The sequence below is a fragment of the Eutrigla gurnardus genome (assembly GCF_963514095.1).
Source record: "Eutrigla gurnardus genome assembly, chromosome: 5".
NCBI classification, from domain to species: Eukaryota; Metazoa; Chordata; class Actinopteri; order Perciformes; family Triglidae; genus Eutrigla; species Eutrigla gurnardus.
The window spans coordinates 30,740,061-30,763,816 of NC_139919.1; the positions used below are offsets into that span (position 1 = coordinate 30,740,061).

A 23,756-nucleotide genomic window follows, 5' to 3' on the forward strand; every position below is an offset into this window, starting at 1 on the left:
GTTTGTTATTATATGAAGACTCCTTCAGTAACCACGGGTGCCCAACCATCACTGACCTTGGATTAAGGTTCAAAGGTCACTGGAGTTTGTTATCAAACGGCAAAAGACGGAATAAGCATTCTCAGGTCCAGATAATTAACTCTTTAAGTGTTGCTAAAGCATGGTGGAATCACTTAAGAGCCTTTTTTTAATGAAAACAATCAAATAATCTTAAATAAGATGATCGTTAATCTTAACCCTGCATTAATAAAGGATAACATCTGTATTTTCTACATCAGGCTCTTATCTCCGTCATGGAAACTCAACATGATCAACTGTTTCTGGTGATGTGAGTTTTTTTGTCCTCCGTGACCTTTCAGGTTCAAACCGTGTAAACACATCAACCCACGCCGCCGTGTGACTGTAATGAGGCGTCGTTCATGTAAAAACATCCTGGTGGGACTAATTGGACAAACGAGAAAATCAAAACGAGGTCATCATGAAATATTTAGATTGAGGGCGTCGCCTAAAAGCTCCACGCCATCTTGCATTCTGAATATTTTAGTTCCCACCTCTCCGAGTTCTGCCCGAGACCTCAGCACACACTAATTACAGTGTGTGTGTGTGTGTGTGTGTGTGTGTGTGTGTTATTTCAAATGTTATAAATGTAATTAAGGTAAAAATGTAGTTGTTGGGGTTAAACACTAATTAAAGTTCTGTAAAATATTTAAATCTGAAGTCAAGTGTGTGTGTGTGTGTGTGTGTGCGTGTGTGTGTGTGTGTGTGTGTGTGTGTGTGTGTGTGTGTATGTGTGTGTGTGTGTGTGTGTGTGTGTGTGTGTTTAACAGGAGCAGGCAGCCAGACAGCGCTGTGCTGATGTGTCAGTCAGGCCTCTGGACTCCAGCGAGCAGGTAACGAGCTTCCTCTCTGTTCTACTTCCTTCTTAGTGATTCTGAGTTTCTGTGTTTCTGTGATTCTGTGATTCTGTGATTCTGTGATTCTGTGATTCTGTGTTTCTGTGTTTCTGTGATTCTGTGATTCTGTGATTCTGTGTTTCTGTGTTTCTGTGATTCTGTGTTTCTGTGATTCTGTGTTTCTGTGTTTCTGTGATTCTGTGTTTCTGTGATTCTGTGGTTCTGTGATTCTGTGTTTCTGTGATTCTGTGTTTCTGTGATTCTGTGTTTCTGTGTTTCTGTGTTTCTGTGTTTCTGTGTTTCTGTGATTCTGTGTTTCTGTGTTTCTGTGTTTCTGTGATTCTGTGTTTCTGTGATTCTGTGTTTCTGTGTTTCTGTGTTTCTGTGATTCTGTGTTTCTGTGTTTCTGTGATTCTGTGTTTCTGTGATTCTGTGATTCTGTGTTTCTGTGTTTCTGTGTTTCTGTGTTTCTGTGTTTCTGTGTGAGTGAAGCCGGTGATGCTTTAGATCCGTGACTCTCAGTCTGGGATGTTTGTGTGTGAACAAACATGACGTGTTGTTTTCCTTCGTTATGTCATTTCTGTGTTTCTCAGATGGTTTTCATCCTGTTCCCTCCACGTCGGGTTTTAAATCCTTCTCCCGGCTCCTCCTGTCTTTTATGACACAGATATTGTTCTGCATGTTGTTTTATCCTTTGATTTAAAAGAGCTACTGTGTGGATGTAGGTGTGTGTGTGTCAGTGTACACCGTGTTTAATGTGCTTTAGAAATACATTTTACTTTAGTTTACACATTAGACGATACCCTCCTGTCGCATGTTTCCTTGTTCCTGTCTGCTACGTCTTCTTCCACCATCGAGCTGATTCATCACTTTATCTGTTGAATGTTTGACGTGATGAGGAATGAAGAACGATATTTACATATATGCTTCGACTTGATGAGCCGGATTATTGATCGATCAACAGAAATGCGTCCTCAACCGTTTCATAACTCTTTCATTGTTTTATTTTTATATATATTTATATATATATATATATATATAAAACATATATATATACTTTATTTTATACTTTATTATGCATGTAATACATAAACCAAACACTACATAGCACAGAAAGAAAGGTGAAACAGGTAGAAATCTCCCTCTCTGCTGTTCCCAGCATGTCTCCTCCTCCCTCCTCCTCCCATCTCTCCTCCCTCCTCCTCCTCCCATCTCTCCTCCCTCCTCCTCCCTCCTCTCCTCCCTCCTCCTCCCATCTCTCCTCCCTCCTCCTCACATCTCTCCTCCCTCCTCTCCTCCGCCCTCCTCCTCCCATCTCTCCGCCCTCCTCCTCCCATCTCTCCTCCCTCCTCCTCCCATCTCTCCTCACTCCTCTTTGCCCTCCTCTCTTCCCTCCTCTCCTCCCTCCTCTCCTCCGCCCTCCTCCTCCCATCTCTCCTCCCTCCTCCTCCTCCCATCTCTCCGCCCTCCTCCTCCCATCGCTCCTCCCTCCTCCTCCCATCTCTCCGCCCTCCTCCTCCCATCTCTCCGCCCTCCTCCTCCCATCGCTCCTCCCTCCTCCTCCCATCTCTCCTCCCTCCTCTTTGCCCTCCTCTCTTCCCTCCTCTCCTCCCTCCTCCTCCATCTCTGGTTTTTCTTCAGTAATGGGACTCAGCGGCCGATTCAGACGCACAAATTCACCAAACATTTCTTTTCTCTTCCTGTCGTCTCCGTCGCTCCTTCCTTCTCATCTCTTCTTTTGTTACGATCACTTCCTTCACTTCCCAGCCATATATATATATATATATATATATATATATATATATAACTGTAGTCCACCAACCAATCAGTAACGTTGCCATGACTACACCAACATCTTATACAGTCTGCGGTATCGGTCCAGGTGTTGTTAGTCTGGATCTGGTTCCTCTTCCATGTAAAAGTTGACCTGGAGTTTGCATGTGGACTCCAGGTTCCAGGTTCCAGGTTCCAGGTTCCAGGTCCTTCGTCACATGTGTGTTTCCTGTAAAGCTCTCAGCGTCGTCCTTCTCTGTGTGCTTTTCATGTTTGCTACGTAGAGAGCTGCAAACCAGCTGCTTCAGCATAAGGCCCAGCTCTCCCAGCCCTCCCAGCTCTCCCAGCTCCCCCAGCCTCCGCCCCAGCATCAGCAGGCTCCGCCCCAGCATCAGCAGGCTCCGCCCCAGCATCAGCAGCCCCCGGCGGGCCGCCGATCCCACCGCACGCTGCCCAAGGACCAGACCCAGCTGCTGTCGCTGCAGCACGACCACAGACAGCGGGAGAGAGACAGGCAGCGGCAGAGAGACAGGCCTGTGGCAGCCGTCCAGAAGCTAACGGCTAACAGCGCTAGCACAGCTGGCGCCGCCGCCACCGCCGCTGCTTCCTCCCCCAGCCGGCCTGCAAACAGCCAGCGCACAGCGGTAAAACCCGGCCGTCCTCAGCTGTCTCGCCTCCATCCCCTGTCTCACAGCTGTCTGTCTGTCTGTCTGAGCTCATGATGTTTAGTCCTGTCTGTTTGTCCTTCACCTTTGCTTCGTCATGTCCCCCTGACCCCTGCTGCCTCATCCAAAGGTCACACAGGATGACCCCTCTCCCGGTTTGGGATCCTGTAGTCTTTGCCATGAAGCTACTTGGTGTGTTTTCAGTGTTTTTTCCGAGATGGTCGGTGCCGACTGCAGCGAGACAACGAGATTCATCTTCATAGCGTTTATTATTAGCATTATTAGCCCAAACAGGAAGCAGACAGAAGGAGCCTCCTCGAGAAGAAGGCCGACGGTGGAATGACTCGGGTTTATGACCATAATGGCCTGAATGATGGTCTTTAACGCTTATTTCATTGCTGCCTGTTGGTTCTATTTGACTAAAACAATGAAATCTGGTACGTCGTCGTTCAAGCAAAACAAGTATTTGAGGTTACATGTTTTTGTATTTATGCCACTTCAAGCCCTTCAGGTCCCTGAGGGTTCAGGTCTCAAGGCCTCATGGGGGGGACACATTGGGACTGGGCCTGGTTAAAATGTGGATCCCGTCTACCCACAATGCCCCCACTCTAGATCTCAGTATCAGCCAATAGCAGGCCTCCAAAGGCGAGCACCTCATGGTCTTTCATTGTATCCCACGTCATGCTTCATGTTTATATATAAAGTGTATTAATGTGTGTATATATACGTATTATAAACATGTGTTCTGTGTTAGATGGACCTCCAGGAATCCAACCTGGCCCGGCTGCTTCTGGCCGCCGGGCTGCCCAGCCCGCTGCACCCTCGGCTGGGCTCGGGGAGCAGCTCTAGTCCCTGTACTCCAGCCATGCAGAGAGCTCACCTGAACCAGGTAAACCCAACCGTTGGACCGCATCTCTCCATCCTGTTCTGTTCTACCCCTCAGCCTTTATTAACGCTGGGAAACCTTCATGTAGGTGAAGGAACAGCTGACTCATGGGATAAAACTTCATGACACAATTATCCCCATAATCATCCAAATATGCTTAGAATTATGCTTAAACATCACTGATATTTCTTTCTTTCATCTGTTTTAGTAAAAAAACTATCAAATCTTAACTTAGATTATAAATCATAAGGTCCACATGACCTTATTTGGAGTGTTGATGGAGCAGCGACAATGTTAGCGTAGCCTAGCACCCATCAACCAGACTCCATTCAGAAAACCAGCGTTTTAACAGTAGTTATCTTGTGGTCTTGCAGACAGACCTAACAAAGCATGACTCAGCACTTTTTACTGATCACCATCATGATGGAGTTATTTCAGCATCCTTTTCATCTGGTCATTGATATTAAATCACAGATAAATACTTGTTCTGGTCCTCCAGCTGTGGTGAACCAGCCCACGCGGGTCCTGCTGGATCCAGTGGATGAAAGTTTGTTCTTTGCCCATAAAATCCTGTATCGTTTTTTTCTTCCCAGAATGCCAATCTGCGCTCCAGTCGCGACGCCCCTCACAGCAGCTCCATGTCAGACATGGCCATCTCGCCGCTGTCCCCCTTCTCGCCGCTGTCCCCCACCGACGACGTCTTCTGGGACTCGGGGACGCCGCCCAAGGTGAGCCTGGACAGGAACACGCATCACACCGACACAGGAAGTAGTTTCAGGAACAGGAAGCTGCCGGTAGGTGTGTTTACCAACAGGACACCATATGGAGTTTATAGAAGAACTAATAAGTCCTACAGAGCGGTGAAGGGGGGGGCAGTAAATCCCTGATCCACATGGAGCCTGTAGAGCAGCTAATAACTCCCAAACTCTCTCCTGTGATTTTAAAGCCCTAACGGTCCTCAGACCTGAACCACAAGAGAGGGCCTGCCAGTAATGTGCTGTAAACCCAGCCAGCAGCTGGTTTACAACTGTCTGAACTCTCTGGTCTCACATGAGATTAACATGGATGGAGATAGATTTAAGAACATTTAAGAATATAAATATAAAAACTAAAACACAGCAGTTATTGAACAATCCTCCGTATTGCAGGAACAAATAGTCTTAAACTCAGGCTGACCAAGACAGGAAACAGCAGAGTGTGTGTGTGTGTGTGTGTGTTTGTGTGTGTGTGTGTGTGTGTGTGTGTGTGTGTGTGTGTATGTGTGTGTGTGTGAGTGTGTGAGTGTGTGTGTGTGTGTGTGTGCGTGTGTGCGTGTGTGTGTGTGTGTGTGAGTGTGTGAGTGTGTGTGTGTGTGTGTGTGTGTGCGTGTGTGTATGTGTGTGTGTGTGTGTGTGTGTGTGTGTATGTGTGTGTGTGTGTGTGTGTGTGTGTGTGTGTGTGTGCCAGATGCAGGATGTGGGCAACTTTCGTCAGAAAGATGATGGGTATTCCCACAGTCCATTTCCTGCCCTGCCGGGCGTGTCTTCCTCTCTGGAGCCGGGTCATGTGACCCCGGGAGACGAGAGGTCAGAAGGGCACCGGCCTGCTCGGGTTCGAGGGAGAGAACCGAGTGTTGAAAGATCCTGTTCAGTGCTTCAACCCTTTTGCACAGATTGATTTCCCAACGAGTGAAGAAGTCAGAGAAGGTTTCCACCGCCGTGAGAGAGGACTCTAAAGAGGCTGAAATGTGAAGGAAAACTCTCGCCAAGTGTTCTCATTAGAGTCTCAGTAATAAATATCTCCCAGTGGCTTCATAAAGCTTTTACTGCCCTCTGCTCTACAGCCCTGATAGACCCGCTAGAGGTTGTCGTACATAAAGGTTTCACAACCGCAGCAGCCTTCTTATAATTAGCTGGAACGCTGCTTTGGCTAGACTGGAGATCCTCGTAAAGCCAAGACCAGAGAGCCAACCCAAGCCATCGGGACCACCAGGAGGGCTGCCATCTTTGTTTACTCACTGTGTTTGTTGCTCTCCGTCTGATTCCAGGTCCCAGAACGCACAACATCCAAGTACTACTGCCGGGAGCTGGTGATGGGACACAAGAGGGCGGCCTCCAGGTAGGACGGCCTCGCCGAACGCTCATCACACAGTAAACACGCCGGAAACACGTCGACGGACCGCCGTCAGCACGTTAGACTAGAGGTTGAGGAGGTCCAAAGCCCCGCCCCCTCCGTTCAGACATCTCTTCAAAGCCCCGCCCCCTCCGTTCAGACATCTCTTCAAAGCCCCGCCCCCTCCGCCGTTCAGACATCTCTTCAAAGCCCCGCCCCCTCCATTCAGACATCTCTTCAAAGCCCCGCCCCCTCCGTTCAGACATCTCTTCAAAGCCCCGCCCCCTCCGTTCAGACATCTCTTCAAAGCCCCGCCCCCTCCATTCAGACATCTCTTCAAAGCCCCGCCCCCTCCATTCAGACATCTCTTCAAAGCCCCGCCCCCTCCGTTCAGACATCTCTTCAAAGCCCCGCCCCCTCCATTCAGACATTTCTTCAAAGCCCCGCCCCCTCCATTCAGACATCTCTTCAAAGCCCCGCCCCCAGAACACCCAACGAGTGCTCACGATCAGCACAATCAGGAAGTAAGCATTGACAGGCTGTCCAATCATCTTCTCCGGCCCGACTTCTTTGATTGGACGGGGGGTTTACAGTCCTGCCACGGCCACAGATGACATTTTTAAAAATAAAAAAATTATAAAATACATTTGCTATCAGGATCCCGGGTTCGATTCCCGGGTCGGCCCGGGTTCCTTCTGTGTGGAGTTTGCATGTTCTCCCCGTGTAAGCGTGGGTTCTCTCCAGGTTCTCCGGCTTCCTCCCACAGTCCAAAGACATGCAGGATGGGGATAGGTTCATTGATGACTCTAAATGTCCCGTAGGTGTGAATGTGAGCGTGAATGGTTGTCTGTCTCTACGTGTCAGCCCTGTGATAGACTGGTTACCTGTCTGTCTCTACATGTCTCCCTGTGATAGACTGGTTACCTGTCTGTCTCTACGTGTCAGCCCTGTGATAGACTGGTTACCTGTCTGTCTCTACATGTCTCCCTGTGATAGACTGGTTACCTGTCTGTCTCTACATGTCTCCCTGCGATAGACTGGTTACCTGTCTGTCTCTACATGTCTCCCTGTGATAGACTGGTTACCTGTCTGTCTCTACATGTCTCCCTGTGATAGACTGGTTACCTGTCTGTCTCTACATGTCTCCCTGTGATAGACTGGTTACCCGTCTGTCTCTACATGTCTCCCTGTGATAGACTGGTTACCTGTCTGTCTCTACATGTCTCCCTGTGATAGACTGGTTACCTGTCTGTCTCTACATGTCGGCCCTGTGATAGACTGGTTACCTGTCTGTCTCTACATGTCTCCCTGTGATAGACTGGTTACCTGTCTGTCTCTACATGTCTCCCTGTGATAGACTGGTTACCTGTCTGTCTCTACGTGTCAGCCCTGTGATAGACTGGTTACCTGTCTGTCTCTACATGTCTCCCTGTGATAGACTGGTTACCTGTCTGTCTCTACATGTCTCCCTGCGATAGACTGGTTACCTGTCTGTCTCTACATGTCTCCCTGTGATAGACTGGTTACCTGTCTGTCTCTACATGTCTCCCTGTGATAGACTGGTTACCTGTCTGTCTCTACATGTCTCCCTGTGATAGACTGGTTACCCGTCTGTCTCTACATGTCTCCCTGTGATAGACTGGTTACCTGTCTGTCTCTACATGTCTCCCTGTGATAGACTGGTTACCTGTCTGTCTCTACATGTCTCCCTGTGATAGACTGGTTACCTGTCTGTCTCTACATGTCTCCCTGTGATAGACTGGTTACCCGTCTGTCTCTACATGTCTCCCTGTGATAGACTGGTTACCTGTCTGTCTCTACATGTCTCCCTGTGATAGACTGGTTACCCGTCTGTCTCTACATGTCTCCCTGTGATAGACTGGTTACCTGTCTGTCTCTACATGTCAGCCCTGTGATAGACTGGTTACCTGTCTGTCTCTACATGTCTCCCTGTGATAGACTGGTTACCTGTCTGTCTCTACATGTCAGCCCTGTGATAGACTGGTTACCTGTCTGTCTCTACATGTCAGCCCTGTGATAGACTGGTTACCTGTCTGTCTCTACATGTCTCCCTGTGATAGACTGGTTACCTGTCTGTCTCTACATGTCTCCCTGTGATAGACTGGTTACCTGTCTGTCACTACATGTCTCCCTGTGATAGACTGGTTACCTGTCTGTCTCTACATGTCTCCCTGTGATAGACTGGTTACCTGTCTGTCTCTACATGTCTCCCTGTGATAGACTGGTTACCTGTCTGTCTCTACATGTCAGCCCTGTGATAGACTGGTTACCTGTCTGTCTCTACATGTCAGCCCTGTGATAGACTGGTTACCTGTCTGTCTCTACATGTCAGCCCTGTGATAGACTGGTTACCTGTCTGTCTCTACATGTCTCCCTGTGATAGACTGGTTACCTGTCTGTCACTACATGTCTCCCTGTGATAGACTGGTTACCTGTCTGTCTCTACATGTCTCCCTGTGATAGACTGGTTACCTGTCTGTCTCTACATGTCAGCCCTGTGATAGACTGGTTACCTGTCTGTCTCTACATGTCTCCCTGTGATAGACTGGTTACCTGTCTGTCTCTACATGTCAGCCCTGTGATAGACTGGTTACCTGTCTGTCTCTAAATGTCTCCCTGTGATAGACTGGTTACCTGTCTGTCACTACATGTCTCCCTGTGATAGACTGGTTACCTGTCTGTCTCTACATGTCTCCCTGTGATAGACTGGTTACCTGTCTGTCTCTACATGTCTCCCTGTGATAGACTGGTTACCTGTCTGTCTCTACATGTCTCCCTGTGATAGACTGGTTACCTGTCTGTCTCTACATGTTGGCCCTGTGATAGACTGGTTACCTGTCTGTCTCTACATGTCAGCCCTGTGATAGACTGGTTACCTGTCTGTCTCTACATGTCTCCCTGTGATAGACTGGTTACCTGTCTGTCTCTACATGTCTCCCTGTGATAGACTGGTTACCTGTCTGTCACTACATGTCTCCCTGTGATAGACTGGTTACCTGTCTGTCTCTACATGTCAGCCCTGTGATAGACTGGTTACCTGTCTGTCTCTACATGTCTCCCTGTGATAGACTGGTTACCTGTCTGTCACTACATGTCTCCCTGTGATAGACTGGTTACCTGTCTGTCTCTACATGTCTCCCTGTGATAGACTGGTTACCTGTCTGTCTCTACATGTCTCCCTGTGATAGACTGGTTACCTGTCTGTCTCTACATGTCTCCCTGTGATAGACTGGTTACCTGTCTGTCTCTACATGTTGGCCCTGTGATAGACTGGTTACCTGTCTGTCTCTACATGTCAGCCCTGTGATAGACTGGTTACCTGTCTGTCTCTACATGTCAGCCCTGTGATAGACTGGTTACCTGTCTGTCTCTACATGTCAGCCCTGTGATAGACTGGTTACCTGTCTGTCTCTACATGTCTCCCTGTGATAGACTGGTTACCTGTCTGTCTCTACATGTCTCCCTGTGATAGACTGGTTACCTGTCTGTCTCTACATGTCTCCCTGTGATAGACTGGTTACCTGTCTGTCTCTACATGTTGGCCCTGTGATAGACTGGTTACCTGTCTGTCTCTACATGTCTCCCTGTGATAGACTGGTTACCTGTCTGTCTCTACATGTCTCCCTGTGATAGACTGGTTACCTGTCTGTCTCTACATGTCTCCCTGTGATAGACTGGTTACCTGTCTGTCTCTACATGTCTCCCTGTGATAGACTGGTTACCTGTCTGTCTCTACATGTCTCCCTGTGATAGACTGGTTACCTGTCTGTCTCTACATGTCTCCCTGTGATAGACTGGTTACCTGTCTGTCTCTACATGTCTCCCTGTGATAGACTGGTTACCTGTCCAGGTGAACCCTGCCTTCACCCAATGACAGCTGGGATCGGCTCCAGCCCCCCCGTGACCCTGAATACAGGATAAGCGGTAGAAAATGGATGGATGGATGGAATTGCTATCAGTATGAGTTCAAGTAATATAACAGAAAGTGTTTCTGGATAGAATCACCTCCTCAACCTATAATGTTGGGCCAGAGAGGGGGCGGGGCTTCCCTCCACGGAGACACCGATGTGTTCGCTGACACTGGGAACTTCCACGTGTGACCTGGTTTAAGCAGCAAGTATGTGGGCGTGGCTTGGAAGCATAAAGACGCATCTATCCGTCCTCAAATCACAAACAAGCGACGTCTTTACTTGTAATGTCCGGCACACTGCGAGCCGGTCGCTCCCTCGCCACACAGGCCTCCTTTCACTCTTCCATCGTGTGACATCACACGTCGGAGAACAATCCGGTCACGGGAGATCTGATTGGTTCATAAGGGAGAGGAGATTGGGTGGTTAGGCGGCGGTGTGAAGGACGATACTCATGAGTGTGATTCTGATGTGTCTCTGTCTCCCTCTAGTGGCGGCCCGGCGTCGGTGGCAGATAAGAGCGGGCGGCCGGCGTCTCACAGTGTTTCCTCCAGCAACCATCACCAAGGTCGGTGTGACCTCCACAAACACACTCACGTCGCTTCATAACTACTTTTGTGATGTGATAAATGTGGCGTGGCGTCATGTGTTCTACTGAGAATGATGCGTGTCATCTCCCTAACTTTTTATTTTCTAACAATGACCTCATTTGTCCACGGTGATCGTAGCTCCCACCGCTAACGCTAATCCTGTCGGGGTTGGCTGGTTTATTATTATTCTCAGACAGAACTGCTGCTGCTGTAACGTGACTGATCAGTGTGTGTGTGTGTGTGTTTAGGGTTCTTCCAGATGGAGAGTCCTCTCCTTCAGCACCGTCTGCAGCCACACAGGAGAACACAAGACCACATCACCGGCACACAAACACAAGTACATCAAACTATGTTTCACAAAGGATTTTCATCATTTTCTTTTTGCCAAGTCTGGAATATCAGGGACTTAGTTTAGCATGTTTAGATTTTAGATGCCATTTATCAAAATGTAATATTTCCTGTGCTGTATTTTTATTTACTGGGTATTTTCAGGAGTGAAAACTTAAAGTTTAGCACTAAAATCTCACAAATGAACAGGTTTCAAATACTGTGGCTGTAAAACAAAGTGTTCATTCTAGGTCCTGGAGATTCAGCTCTGTAGTCAGTGAAAGTGGGGGGATCTGACCTTTGACCCTGGTGTGAATGTGTGTGTGAATGAACGTTGATGTGTAGAATGAAGCACCTTTAGTGGGCGACAGACTAGAAAAACAGGAATCTGACGTTGTTGTCGTCCTGCAGGCGGTCCGAACGGCTCTGGTCCGGCTCAACAAGGCCACAGACTACTCTTCATCCAGCGACGAGGTCGGCAGCAGCGACGACGAGGAGCGGGGCAGGTGAGATCTTCATCACCGCTGTTATAACTGCTGCATGCTTCTGTGGTTCCCAATAAGGCAACATGGCGTCGGTGGCAGGAAGTCACAGTTGAGACGTTGTGTTTCCAAACAGCACGATTTTGAAACGCAGCCTGATGTTGAGACATTTACAACTCCAGTTGTGAAACCAACAATGATGATAATCGTTTTACTGAGAATTTTTCTTTACTGAGAAGCTGAACGACGTTGAACCTTAAAGTCTTCAGTGTAAAGTTATGAACCTTGAATGTGAAGCTGAGACGAGAACATTCCTACAAACGTCCCTTTAGATGTTATTATTACTGTGTTTACTTCAGGGTCGGTACGGGTGCTGGAAACCCTTGAAAACATTTTAGCGTGGTGTTTTCAAGGTTGAGAAGTGCTTGGATGTAAAATAAAGGTCTTGAAATGTGTGTTGTATGTGATGACATCTATGATAGAACAGAGGAAAGAAGATCTCCATATTTGAGGGACTGAAAACAGCATTTTCTGACATTTCTTTATGAAAAATGCCTTTTGATGATGAACAGATGATGAAAATAGTTGGTGATTATATTTCTGTGGATCTGTTAGTGGAATTAGTTTTCCTTTCATTTGTGGTCCTTCTGTAAAAAGCTGTCTCCAAACATCATGTTGGTTGTTTAGAGGACAATAACATCTCATTTAATGTGATGAACAAGTGACAGAATAAGTAGACTGAATACTGACCATTGGATTGATACAAATATGGAGTTTACCACAGCTGGAAGGGGCTGGAAAAGCATGGAAATGCACCTGGAAGTGCTTGGAAAGGTCTTGAATCTCCAGTATGCATGAATCCGGTTCCTGACTAATAAATGCAGTCTGTCTGCCTGTCTGTCTGTCTGTCTGTCTGTCTGTCTGTCTGTCTGTCTGTCTGTCTGTCTGTCTGTCTGCCTGTCTGTCTGTCTGCCTGTCTGTCTGTCTGCCTGTCTGTCTGTCTGCCTGTCTGCCTGTCTGTCTGTCTGTGACTCAGGTCCGGCCTGTCCAACGGGAAGGGGAGATACTTCCGAGGAATCCCTGATGGCATCGTGCTGCAGCCTCACCACAACCTCAACCAGGTCAGTCATGCATCACCAGCGTTTGACAGCTAGAGGGCGCCAGATCGTCCTGTTGGAGTGTAGACGATGGAAGCAGCTCGCTGATGAGACTTATTTCAGGATTATATCCATCAGGAGGACACACAACTCTGCATGAAGATGACAGATCCATGGCTCCTCATTTAACCAAATCCACTTTAGAATGACCCATGATGCCAACGGAATGTGATTAATGCAGCATTAAATACTCTCAATAGATCATTTATCTCCCGATGAACTATCTCAGATCCCACGGTTCCACACTTTATTCAATTAAATTAATTGTTGGTCAGAATGTTTAAACAAAAGGAAGAAACACCTTTTATTTACACATAATGTACAACAATCAGCAGACAACACTTCAGTGAAGTACGTAGATAAATGAATAAACAATAGGTAGACAGTTTGACCCCCCTCCTTGATCGTGACCCCCAGATCTCAGACGACGCCTACATGCTGCCAGACCTCCTGCAGAAAACCTCCTCCTCCAGTCCCACCCACAATGCACTGGGCCAGCAGCAGCGGACGTGTGAACTCAACTACTCGCAGTCGCCCACGGCCCCTCGATCCCCTCGATCCCCTCAATCCCCCACAGACCAGGACCTGCATGTGAGTAATTAATCTGATTAATCAGATTAATATGATCAATCTGATTAATATGGTTAATCAGATACATTTTATTAATCTGATTGATCAGATTGAAAGAAGGACTGAAACTTCACGCTTCGTTTTAAGTACCGAAAGGAAAACAAAGAAACATGCATGAAGTAAAAAATGTTTCGTTTATTTTATTTATTTATTTTTTCAGTCATATTTGTATTGAAATCGAAATTGGAGTACACTTTACAGCACAACATATTTACATAATTTCCTTTTTATTTTAACAAACAAATGAAAAAAATATTAAAAATAATAATAATAAAATAAAAATTATATATACCTACCTACCTACCTACCTATATGTATATGTATATGTATATATATATATATGAGCAACTGTTGAATGGTTATATATATATACATAACCATTCAACAGTTGCTCATTAACCATGATTCTTACTTTAACAGTTAAGGCACCCAATAAAAAAAGATGAATCAATAGAAATAGATTAATGACCAGCATAAATCACAGACATGTCTTTAATATAAATGAATTTACCCCCGAGATCCAAAGAAGAAAAGCATCAGATCCACAGTATCACAGGAGGAGCTGCATTAGTCACATTGGCCCACCAGAGGGAGCTGTTGGCTCAGTTTAGATGAATGAGTGCACGTGTAGTAATAAAGTCAGAGAGGTGGAATGAATCCAGGTGTTGTGATGTGGAGGAGTAAAGTGTTCTCCTTCATCAGGCCGTCAGCAGCCCGACTGGTAAGAACACCTCCTCATCCTCCTCTTCCTCCTTCCTGTCCTTCATCGACCCACGGTTGATCCCCATGTCATCGCCGCCGCAGAGCCCCGGTGAGACTTCCACCCTCACAACACACCTTCATGCATCTGAGTACAGGAAGCCCCTCTACATGCATTCCCCCTCCCCTCCTCTAGTGGGCAGTAAGGGCGAGCAGAACCACAGGAAGGGCTCCGTGGTCAACGTGAACCCGACCAACATCCGGCCGCAGAGCGACACGCCGGAGATCCGCAAGTACAAGAAGAAGTTCAACACGGAGGTTCTGTGTGCCGGACTCTGGGGTTCGTAGTCCTTCTGTCTGCGTGGTACTGTGCTGGTTCAGCAGGTGGTTCTGGGTCTGAGTCCCGTTGTGGGTCCTGCAGGTGTGAACCTGTTGGTGGGCACGGAGAACGGGCTGTGGCTGCTGGACCGCAGCGGTCAGGGGAAGGTCTACTCGCTCATCAGCCGCCGCCGCTTCCAGCAGATGGACGTGCTGGAGGGCCTGAACGTCCTCATCACCATCTCAGGTTCATTCTTCAGACTTCATGTTGGCTTATTATGGCTGGATTCATGTTCTGTTGAAGATCTCTGATCTGATGAGATCATTGGATAACTTATTATTATTATATGTCCCACTGATATAACAGTAGTAATAGTACTTTGTTGCTGATACTTGAACTCCTCGGTTTCCGGAGGCTTGAAGAACAGCAGCAGGTCCTCATTCAGGATTCTTCCTGCATCTCATGTGAAGCATCACCAAGGGGCTTCATTATTATTATGAACAATAGTATTAGTGTTTAATATGTGTTGTCTGCAGGGAAGAAGAACAAGCTGCGTCTGTACTACCTGTCCTGGTTGAGGAATAAGATCCTCCACAACGAGCCCGAGGTGGAGAAGAGACAGGGCTGGACCTCGGTAGGGGACCTGGAGGGCTGCGTCCACTACAAAGTGGGTGAGTAGACCCTGAACCAGGACACGTCCAGGTTGAGATCCTACAGACCCGAACCAGGACACGTCCAGGTTTAGATCCTGCAGACCCTGAACCAGGACACGTCCAGGTTTAGATCCTGCAGACCCTGAACCAGGACACGTCCAGGTTTAGATCCTGCAGACCCCGAACCAGGACACGTCCAAGTTTAGATCCTGCAGACCCCGAACCAGGACACGTCCAGGTTTAGATCCTGCAGACCCGAACCAGGACACGTCCAAGTTTAGATCCTGCAGACCCGGAGGAACAGCTTCATATATTATACGCAATTTTATATTTGATTCATTTCACCAGGAATATTGAGATTAAAAATCCCTTTCTTTAAATTGTTCCAGCCAATGATATATAACGTGTGTATATATATATATATATATATATATATATATACAGTATATATACAGTATATATATATACATGAGAGAGAGAGAGAGCGAGAGAGAGAGAGAGAGAGAGAAGTTTATTCTGTAATAATAGTAATAATGTTAATAATGATGTTTTCTCGTCCCGGTTCCTCAGTGCGCTACGACAAGATCAAGTTCCTGGTGATCGGGCTGAAGAACGCCGTGGAGGTCTACGCCTGGGCCCCCAAACCCTACCACAAGTTCATGGCTTTCAAGGTGCCTGATGGGAAATGAAGTGTTTTTAGAACGTTCTAGTAGGAACCCATAATACTAGTCTGAACCAGAGAAGGAGAAACTAGATCCTCCTGAGTCCTTGATTGGTGGTCAGACCTCGTTAGCGTCCTCATCTAAATGGGACGTGACACTCAGATTGTCGGCCGCGTCCCATTTCTTTCTGTCCTTGGTGGCCTGAGCTGGTTTCTGTTCCACGTGGTTTAGCCCTCGGTCTCCTGGGAGGACAGAAATATACAACATGCATGTGTGTGTGAGGATTTACCGAGTCATCGTTCTGCAGCGTCTCCATGGAAACACACACACGCTTTATTCAAGGTGATGATGTCATCGTCTTTGTTTGTCTCCCCAGTCATTCAGGGCTCTGCCTCAAAGGCCGCTGAGCGTCGACCTGACGGTGGAGGAAGGTCAGAGGTTAAAGGTCATCTACGGCTCCTTGTCCGGTTTCCACGCCATCGACGTCGACTCAGGAACGCCTTACGACCTCTACCTGCCCACACACGTGAGAGTCCTGTCTGTCTGCCTGTCTCACTGACTGTCTGTCTGTCCCACTGACTGTCTGTCTGCCTGTCTCACTGTCTGTCTGTCTGCCTGTCTGAAGATGATCTTACAGTCTTCACGCCAAACGCAAAGCGAAGGTTCGACGGCGACATTTGCGTTTATTCATACATTTTAGTTCTGATCTGAGATCAGCAGGTGGAAGAACAGTTGAAAAACATTTTCATTATTTTCCATCCGTGAACACATGGAGGAAGAAGTTAAGATCTGTGGAAAAAGGAAAACTTTTTTTTCAACCTTGAGAGAAAACCATTTCTATCTTTGAAAATGGATCACCAGATATATTTCTCTAATGGACTCTCTGGGCTTCCATAGGAAAACATATTTTTAGTAAAAAGCTAAATATTTAGAGATGTAGAGACTTACTTTCTTGTCATCAGCTGTTGTCTCTCTATTCAACCACATCACCTCACTCCTCTCCATCTCCCAGGATGCACCTCTCCTCCTCCTCCTCCTCCCACTCACATGTCACTCATTGCTCTCCGGTTTTCCTCCTCATCTCTCCTCCCACTTGTTCTGTAGCCATCAAACACTTTTCTCTGTTTTTATTTCCTCCTACATCTTCTTCTTCTCGTCTTTACCGTCTCTCGCTTAAAGCTCTAGAGATGTATTTAAAGAAGTCTGGGTTTCACATGGAGCCCGACGGGTACGCGGTCTGTGGGGGTCGATTCGGATATTATGGAGTTTAAAAAACAACAACAGTCCATAATCATATTACGTTGTACCGGCACCAACCTCCTGACGGTTCCAGAAAGTGAAGCCAAGGCTGAAGCGCCTTAACCTGGCATTCTCCCTGCTGGCCACCAGGGGGCGACTCCTCTCTGGTTGTATAGAAGTCTATGAGAAAATGGTCCTACTTCTCTCTGCTGGCCACCAGGGGGCGACTCCTCTCTGGTTGTATAGAAGTCTATGAGAAAATGGTCCTACTTCTCTCTGCTGGCCACCAGGGGGCAACTCCTCTCTGGTTGTATAGAAGTCTATGAGAAAATGGTCCTACTTCTCTCTGCTGGCCACCAGGGGGCGACTCCTCTCTGGTTGTATAGAAGTCCATGAGAAAATTGTCCTACTTCTCTCTGCTGGCCACCAGGGGGCGACTCCTCTTTGGTTGTATAGAAGTCTATGAGAAAATGGTCCTACTTCTCTCTGCTGGCCACCAGGGGGCGACTCCTCTCTGGTTGTATAGAAGTCTATGAGAAAATGGTCCTACTTCTCTCTGCTGGCCACCAGGGGGCGACTCCTCTCTGGTTGTATAGAAGTCTATGAGAAAATGGTCCTACTTCTCTCTTGATGTATTATCTCAGTAAACATTGTAAACATGAGTTTATGGTCTCAATCTCTAGTTTCAAGTCTTCTTCAATCCAGCATGATGTTCATTTAGTACATTATGGTCCATTTAGAGTCCACCAGACCAGAAAGCAGGGGATGCTTTAGGGGGCGGGGCTTACCTGCTGATTGACAGGTCAATTTAGAGTCCACCAGACCAGAAAGCAGGGGAGGCTTTAGGGGGCGGGGCTTACCTGCTGATTGACAGGTCGCTACCACATGGATCCAGATCCAGTAAGGGTGCTGCTCGGGGTTAATCAGATCCACCCGTCGCTCCTCCACAGTCCAAATATGGTCACTTCCTTGGGGTTTGGAGACTCAACCAGGCCCGGTTCTACGGGGGTGCATAAGCATGCATTGCACCCCCAAAAAAATAGTTTGCACCCTCAATTAAAAAAAAAAAAAAAGATTTTCATTTTTAGAAATATGATAAAAATAATAAAATACTTGCTCACAAAACAAATTGTAGTTAAACTTGTGACAATTTCCATTAAATACCGTTGAGATATGAGCTTCCAACATCACTCTGACTGTTCACCAAACTGTCAAAATCACTCCGCATTTATGTATGGTGTTTTGTTTATATGTTGCTTGGCAACAGTCCGCTCAGTGGGGATCTATTTTTGTTGGCGGAAGCAATTTCATCCGTTTATATGATTAAATAAACAAACAAATCACAATCTATTGTCAATTATTATTATTATTAACAGTACATTTTACGAAATATAACTGTTGTATAAAGTAATATCACGCTCGAGGTCGCAATGTTGTCGCTCTATATCAGCGCTGCTGTGATTAGCCTTCGGCGGCCGGTGGCCGGCCGCGTCGTGTGTCGTGTGCAAAATGCGCGCACCCTGATACCATCTTTTAAGCACAGTAAATGTTTGTTGTCCCAACATGTCAGTAGAACTACGCAGAAGTGCTTGTCTATGGTAGAGAGGCCTGTGTGTATAAAAGCGAAGTCTGAACTGAAGCTGGGTAGCTGGTTTTAGTATAGTACTGGTGCACCCTCTGTAATCTCAGATGCACCCCAAGGCATTCTGTTCTGGAACCGGGCCTGGACTCAACCCTTCTACAGTAATAACGACTGACGAGTGTTTTCATCCCCAGAGATGTTTGTGTGAAATGAGTCTGTGCCTTTAAATGTGAACGCATCGCCCACCGCCGGGACAATTAGAAATTGAGCAGGTCTTGTCTTTAGCGTGGGCATGTAGATCCTGCTGCAGGATCTGGTGACTCATAGTCACACTGACACCAGTTTGGAGTGAGGATCTACTGCAGTATGTAGACCAGAGACTGGATCAGGGGACTGGCTGTGATCTACACCTGGTTCTCACCTCCACACACACATCTCCCATCAGCCTCGACCGTGATCTACTTTCTACACGGGGATCCAGAAATACCTTGTCCTCCTTTCTCCTGACCTGGTTTCCTCCTCGCCGATCTGCTTTATGAACTTCACACACTCCGACTACGACACCGCCATGATGTCATCCCATCTCTCCGGCTTCCTCCCACGCTCCCTCTCCTCTCCCACAGAGCTTTAAAACTCTCTCTCTCTCTCACTCAGTAACAGATGCTGTTGAACGGCTCACTCAAAGCCAGACCTCCATCACACTCTGGTCCACTTTTCTCTGAGAACTCTTGAGGACTTCGTAGTCGGATCCGTACTCTTCTTGCATGCTCATCTTTCCACACACACACACACACACACACACACACATAAAAGCCGCTGGCATCGCGTCGCTCGCCCACGTAAAGAAGTGCAGGCGTCCGAACGTCCTCCGCGGCCGCCTGCGAGCTGCGCCGCGATGCTGATTCCCCGTCAGAGGATCAAGATCGCGCTGCGTCTGTGGATGCCGGTCCTGATGCTCCGGATCGTCGTGGCTCACACTCCGGTAACGCTACCTAACTTTAGTGGGAGCAGGGAAAACAGGCTGGTTGTTTCCATGGAGACAAGAGACTCGACAAGTTTTTATGGATAATGAATTAGCAGCAGGAGAATTCAAATTCATATCTGCTGGTTTGTGTTTGGTGTGAAGGCATCGTCACCCAGCTGGCAGGATGCTGTTTAGATATGGACAAACATTGGTATTGACTTTATTCCTACGTTTCTTGTGAATATTGTGTGTTTGTGTTGTAGATCCAGGGCTCCATCCGTCCACACGCCATCATCATCCTGCCCAACAGCGCTGGGACCGAGGTGCTGGTCTGCTACGAGGACGAGGGCGTCTACATCGACACCTACGGACGCATCACCAAGGACACGGTGCTGCAGTGGGGCGAGATGCCGGCGTCCGTCGGTACGTTCCATCACGCGTACCGACGGACTCTCATCCTGACTCTCGTCCTTCATCCTGACTCTCGTCCTTCGTCCCGACTCTCGTCCTTGTCCTGACTCCCGTCCTTCGTCCCGACTCTCATCCTTCATCCTGACCTCATCCTGACTCTCGTCCTTCGTCCTGACTCTCGTCCTTCGTCCTGACCTCATCCCTACTCCCGTCCTTCGTCCTGACTCTCGTCCTTCGTCCTGACTCTCGTCCTTCGTCCTGACCTCATCCCTACTTCCGTCCTTCGTCCTGACTCCCGTCCTTCGTCCCGACTCTCGTCCTTCCTCCTGACTCCCGTCCTTCGTCCTGACTCTCGTCCTTCGTCCTGACTCTCGTCCTTCGTCCTGACTCTCGTCCTTCGTCCTGACTCTCGTCCTTCGTCCTGACCTCATCCCGACTCTCATTCCGACTCCCGTCCTTCGTCCTGACTCTCGTCCTTCGTCCTGACTCTCGTCCTTCGTCCCGACTCTCGTCCTTCGTCCCGACTCTCGTCCTTCGACCCGACTCTCGTCCTTTGTCCCAACTCTCGTCTTTTGTCCCAACTCTCTTTCTGACTCTCCTGAACCAGATTCTGGGACACGGTGGACTAAAAGTAAGAAGGTAGTGATTCTCTGTCTCCCCCCCTCCAGCCTACCTGCAGTCAAACCAGGTGATGGGTTGGGGAGAGAAGGCCATCGAGCTGAGATCGGCCAACACTGGGAACCTGGAGGGAGTCTTCATGCATAAAAAGGCCCAGAAACTCAAGTTCCTGTGTGAAAGGAACGACAAGGTACCAGATCCAGTCTTCACTTTTAAACGTCTTCCTGCTTTCTGCAACATCCTGTAAGTGTCTCGTCCCGTTGCAGGTCTTCTTCGCCTCGGTGCAGTCGGGGGGCAGCAGTCAGATCTACTTCATGACCCTGGGACAGAACTCGCTCTTCAACTGGTAACATCTGGACCTGCTGCTCTGGGATCAGCTTCGTTGTTCTGGGTTTTTATATATTCCGAGGCAGCGGTTCAAAGATCAACGACATATTCCTGGAAGCGTCGCTCTGTCTCGTCTCCATTTAAAGTGTCCGTGGATTCACAGCTGAGTTCATCACAGCGGCATCTCTGAACCCGCCGCCACCTCACCGCCCACGCCGGCGTTAAACGGTACAACGAGCAGAAACAGACTCCACGGTTACTGGGAGTAACCATCGCCGGGGAAACCGTGAAGAGAGTCCAGACTCCTTTTGTGTTTCGTTTTTATCCAAACTGGCGACTTCTTATGGACATCTGGTCTCCGGATCCGGATCCACGTTCAGCTCACATCTCTTCTGTTTTTGATTCTCCGTCGTATCAGTTACTAGTTATGTGTTTATCAGTTATTTATATAACGATGCCTGGCGGCGGAGGATCACTGTTTCCACTTCCTCCGATCTCGGACTGGAGGAGGACCACGTCCTCCGGCGCTCAGCTGGTTCGTCTTCGTGGAAGCAACACGTGTTAAAGGGAGGAAACTTGGTCCTTCATCTTCTCCAGGGAAGTCTTCTGGGCATTCCCAAGACCTGGACCAAGAACTCTGTCATTCCACTTTTTCTTATTACTGCTTTTCATGTTGATGATTTCTATCATCAATTTCCAAACCAATTAAGTAACATCCTTCAGAGGACACGGTCCATGTCGACATTCGGGGTCCAGGTTGGTCTACGTTTGGAGTCTACGTCGGCTGCATCCTTCAAAGACTGCAAAGTCGAACTAAGCGGTCTCCGAAAAGAGACGGTCTGGTTCACAGAGGATTTATTTTTTCCGTTACCTTTGTCTCTACTGTCGCCTAGCAACCAGCCACTGCTGCTTCCACATCGTGTTATCAGACAGTGTTTTATTATCACGTGTAATATTAGGGAAGGAGGAGCTTCTCGTTGGCGGTTACTTAGAGGGACAGGAAGTCAGTTTACCGCCCAAACATCATCCATCCACCAGTTCTGTTTAAGAACAATCACACAGAGTTTCCATGAACAGGATAATAAAATAAAAGCTGTGAGTTGAAGTGATTCCAGTCGGTTTAAAACATATTTGGATGATTTTCAGGGTAATATCGTGACATTAAACCAACATATCGTCCCGTTCCAACCTGAATCCATCGCTGTAAACGTCCACCTGAACCTCGTTAGAAAAGAACAAGTCAGGCTTGATTTAGTTTGGACGAGTCGTCAGGTCTTCCTTGTTATCACTCTATTCCATCTGACCTCAAATCAGTTTCCAAATCATCTCTTTTGATTTGAGTCTTAATCCAGCAGCTCTAGATCCCAGTTTGAGTCTCCTCTGGACCAGTTCCTGCTGGTCTTCAGGGTCCATCATACTTGCTTTTGAACTACGTGACGCGTAGACAACCTCTAGAGGGCGCACCACAGGGATCAGACCGGGCACAACACCACCAAAGTAATTACTGTTAAAATTGCTACGTCAGCTCAAATGAAGCGTCCTTGCTACACATCGACTTCTAAAATTGTATTTCTGACCTCCAATTTTGTTGCATCACCACACGAGCTCGATGCTTGACGAGCTCGCCACTGCTCCCAGTGGTTATAATGCATATTACAGGACAAACGAGGCTGATGTCATGCATTCACGTGATTAAAAGCAAGTATATCTTCGTTTTATTATTCCATAATAATTATGAGCAGGATACAAAACAACTCCACAGTAACCGGCTCAAAAGTATTTCTTGGGTTTTGTACAGCTGAGCGTGTATACATGTGTGTATATAGATATAAATATATCTACATATATGTCATCGCGGCAGACCTGGGATCACTGACACAACAAACCAAAGAAAACAGGCTTTGATCGATTAGATCCCTGGAGAATTAACAAATCACAGCTGATTGAGTTGGAGAGAGAATCCGTGTTTTCAGGAGACCGAAACATCAGAGATCAACAAAATGTACACAAATGTCGCTCGTGTTCGTATGTTTAATAGCTAACATGAAATAATTGGTTTTACCTTCGAATGTGAATTTGCAGTTTTGTCTTCATTAATCCGTTTATTCTCTATATTTGTGCTCAACATTTACGTTATCCTCTTTATTATATATTTACTCTTGAATGTTGACGCTGTCGAAATGTGCCAAATGTTTTATATTCAGTGATAGTTTTTTATTACGGACTTGAAATATTACAGCTGGTTCTGTGAGAATATTCTAAACTGGAAAAATGAACTTTTTCTGATCATTACTGTCTCGCTTGCTACGTTGTTAGCAGATTTCCGACATTTCGTTGAAGTGGAGAAACGCCATACTGGATGGCTGGTTGTCATGGCGATGGCGTGTTGAAAAAAAAACAGGAGCATGAAATAATCTTAATGGGCTAACCTGGGCTAACATTTTTCGCTAACATGCTCGCTAAAATATGGCTACACGAGTAGAGAGGTTTGGTTAGCGGCAACAAAATGCTTTTTTCTCTTCGTACACGGTTGCTTAGCTGCGTTCAGTTTCCAACGGAAGATAAAATGTGATGCGACTATATTTCACCCGCCGTTTCGTAGCGAACACATTCTCAGCACTCGAAAACGTCGTACATGTGGAAATTTTAACGTTTTTTTTGTTTTTGTAAGTCTTGCATTGTGTCTGTGTGATGTTCAGATCCACCCGTCGCTCCTCCACAGTCCATATATGGTCACTTCCTTCACTGGTGGAATCTTTCCTCTCTGAAGGGATGAAGGTCGTGTTTAAAAGATCACTAATAAGAGGAATCAATGGAGCCGAGTCGTTTCTAGAGAAAGTGTTTGAGTGGGAGGGTGAG

General features: G+C 47.3%; 1 protein-coding gene across 6 annotated transcripts in view; it reads left to right on the forward strand.

Moving 5' to 3' along the window:
* The window catches only part of LOC311014054 (mitogen-activated protein kinase kinase kinase kinase 4), a 49,480-nt gene extending 26,118 nt beyond the window's left edge, over nucleotides 1-23,362 (forward strand). For 2 of the 6 annotated variants that reach the window (XM_084010413.1, XM_084010415.1), the window contains exons 15-33: nucleotides 825-890; nucleotides 2,951-3,310; nucleotides 4,086-4,220; nucleotides 4,811-4,945; nucleotides 6,244-6,314; nucleotides 10,729-10,805; nucleotides 11,076-11,164; nucleotides 11,566-11,660; nucleotides 12,673-12,757; nucleotides 13,211-13,384; nucleotides 14,126-14,234; nucleotides 14,319-14,462; nucleotides 14,544-14,687; nucleotides 14,978-15,112; nucleotides 15,665-15,765; nucleotides 16,133-16,282; nucleotides 19,805-19,964; nucleotides 20,621-20,760; nucleotides 20,837-23,362. In XM_084010413.1, the coding sequence (XP_083866539.1) occupies nucleotides 825-890; nucleotides 2,951-3,310; nucleotides 4,086-4,220; nucleotides 4,811-4,945; nucleotides 6,244-6,314; nucleotides 10,729-10,805; nucleotides 11,076-11,164; nucleotides 11,566-11,660; nucleotides 12,673-12,757; nucleotides 13,211-13,384; nucleotides 14,126-14,234; nucleotides 14,319-14,462; nucleotides 14,544-14,687; nucleotides 14,978-15,112; nucleotides 15,665-15,765; nucleotides 16,133-16,282; nucleotides 19,805-19,964; nucleotides 20,621-20,760; nucleotides 20,837-20,920 (2,454 nt within the window). In that variant the 3' untranslated portion in view covers nucleotides 20,921-23,362. The remainder of the gene's footprint in view (nucleotides 1-824; nucleotides 891-2,950; nucleotides 3,311-4,085; nucleotides 4,221-4,810; nucleotides 4,946-6,243; nucleotides 6,315-10,728; nucleotides 10,806-11,075; nucleotides 11,165-11,565; nucleotides 11,661-12,672; nucleotides 12,758-13,210; nucleotides 13,385-14,125; nucleotides 14,235-14,318; nucleotides 14,463-14,543; nucleotides 14,688-14,977; nucleotides 15,113-15,664; nucleotides 15,766-16,132; nucleotides 16,283-19,804; nucleotides 19,965-20,620; nucleotides 20,761-20,836) is intronic. The other 4 variants (XM_084010414.1, XM_084010416.1, XM_084010417.1 and 1 more) reach the window with 3 other exon arrangements.
* The last annotated feature ends 394 nt before the right edge of the window (nucleotides 23,363-23,756 follow it).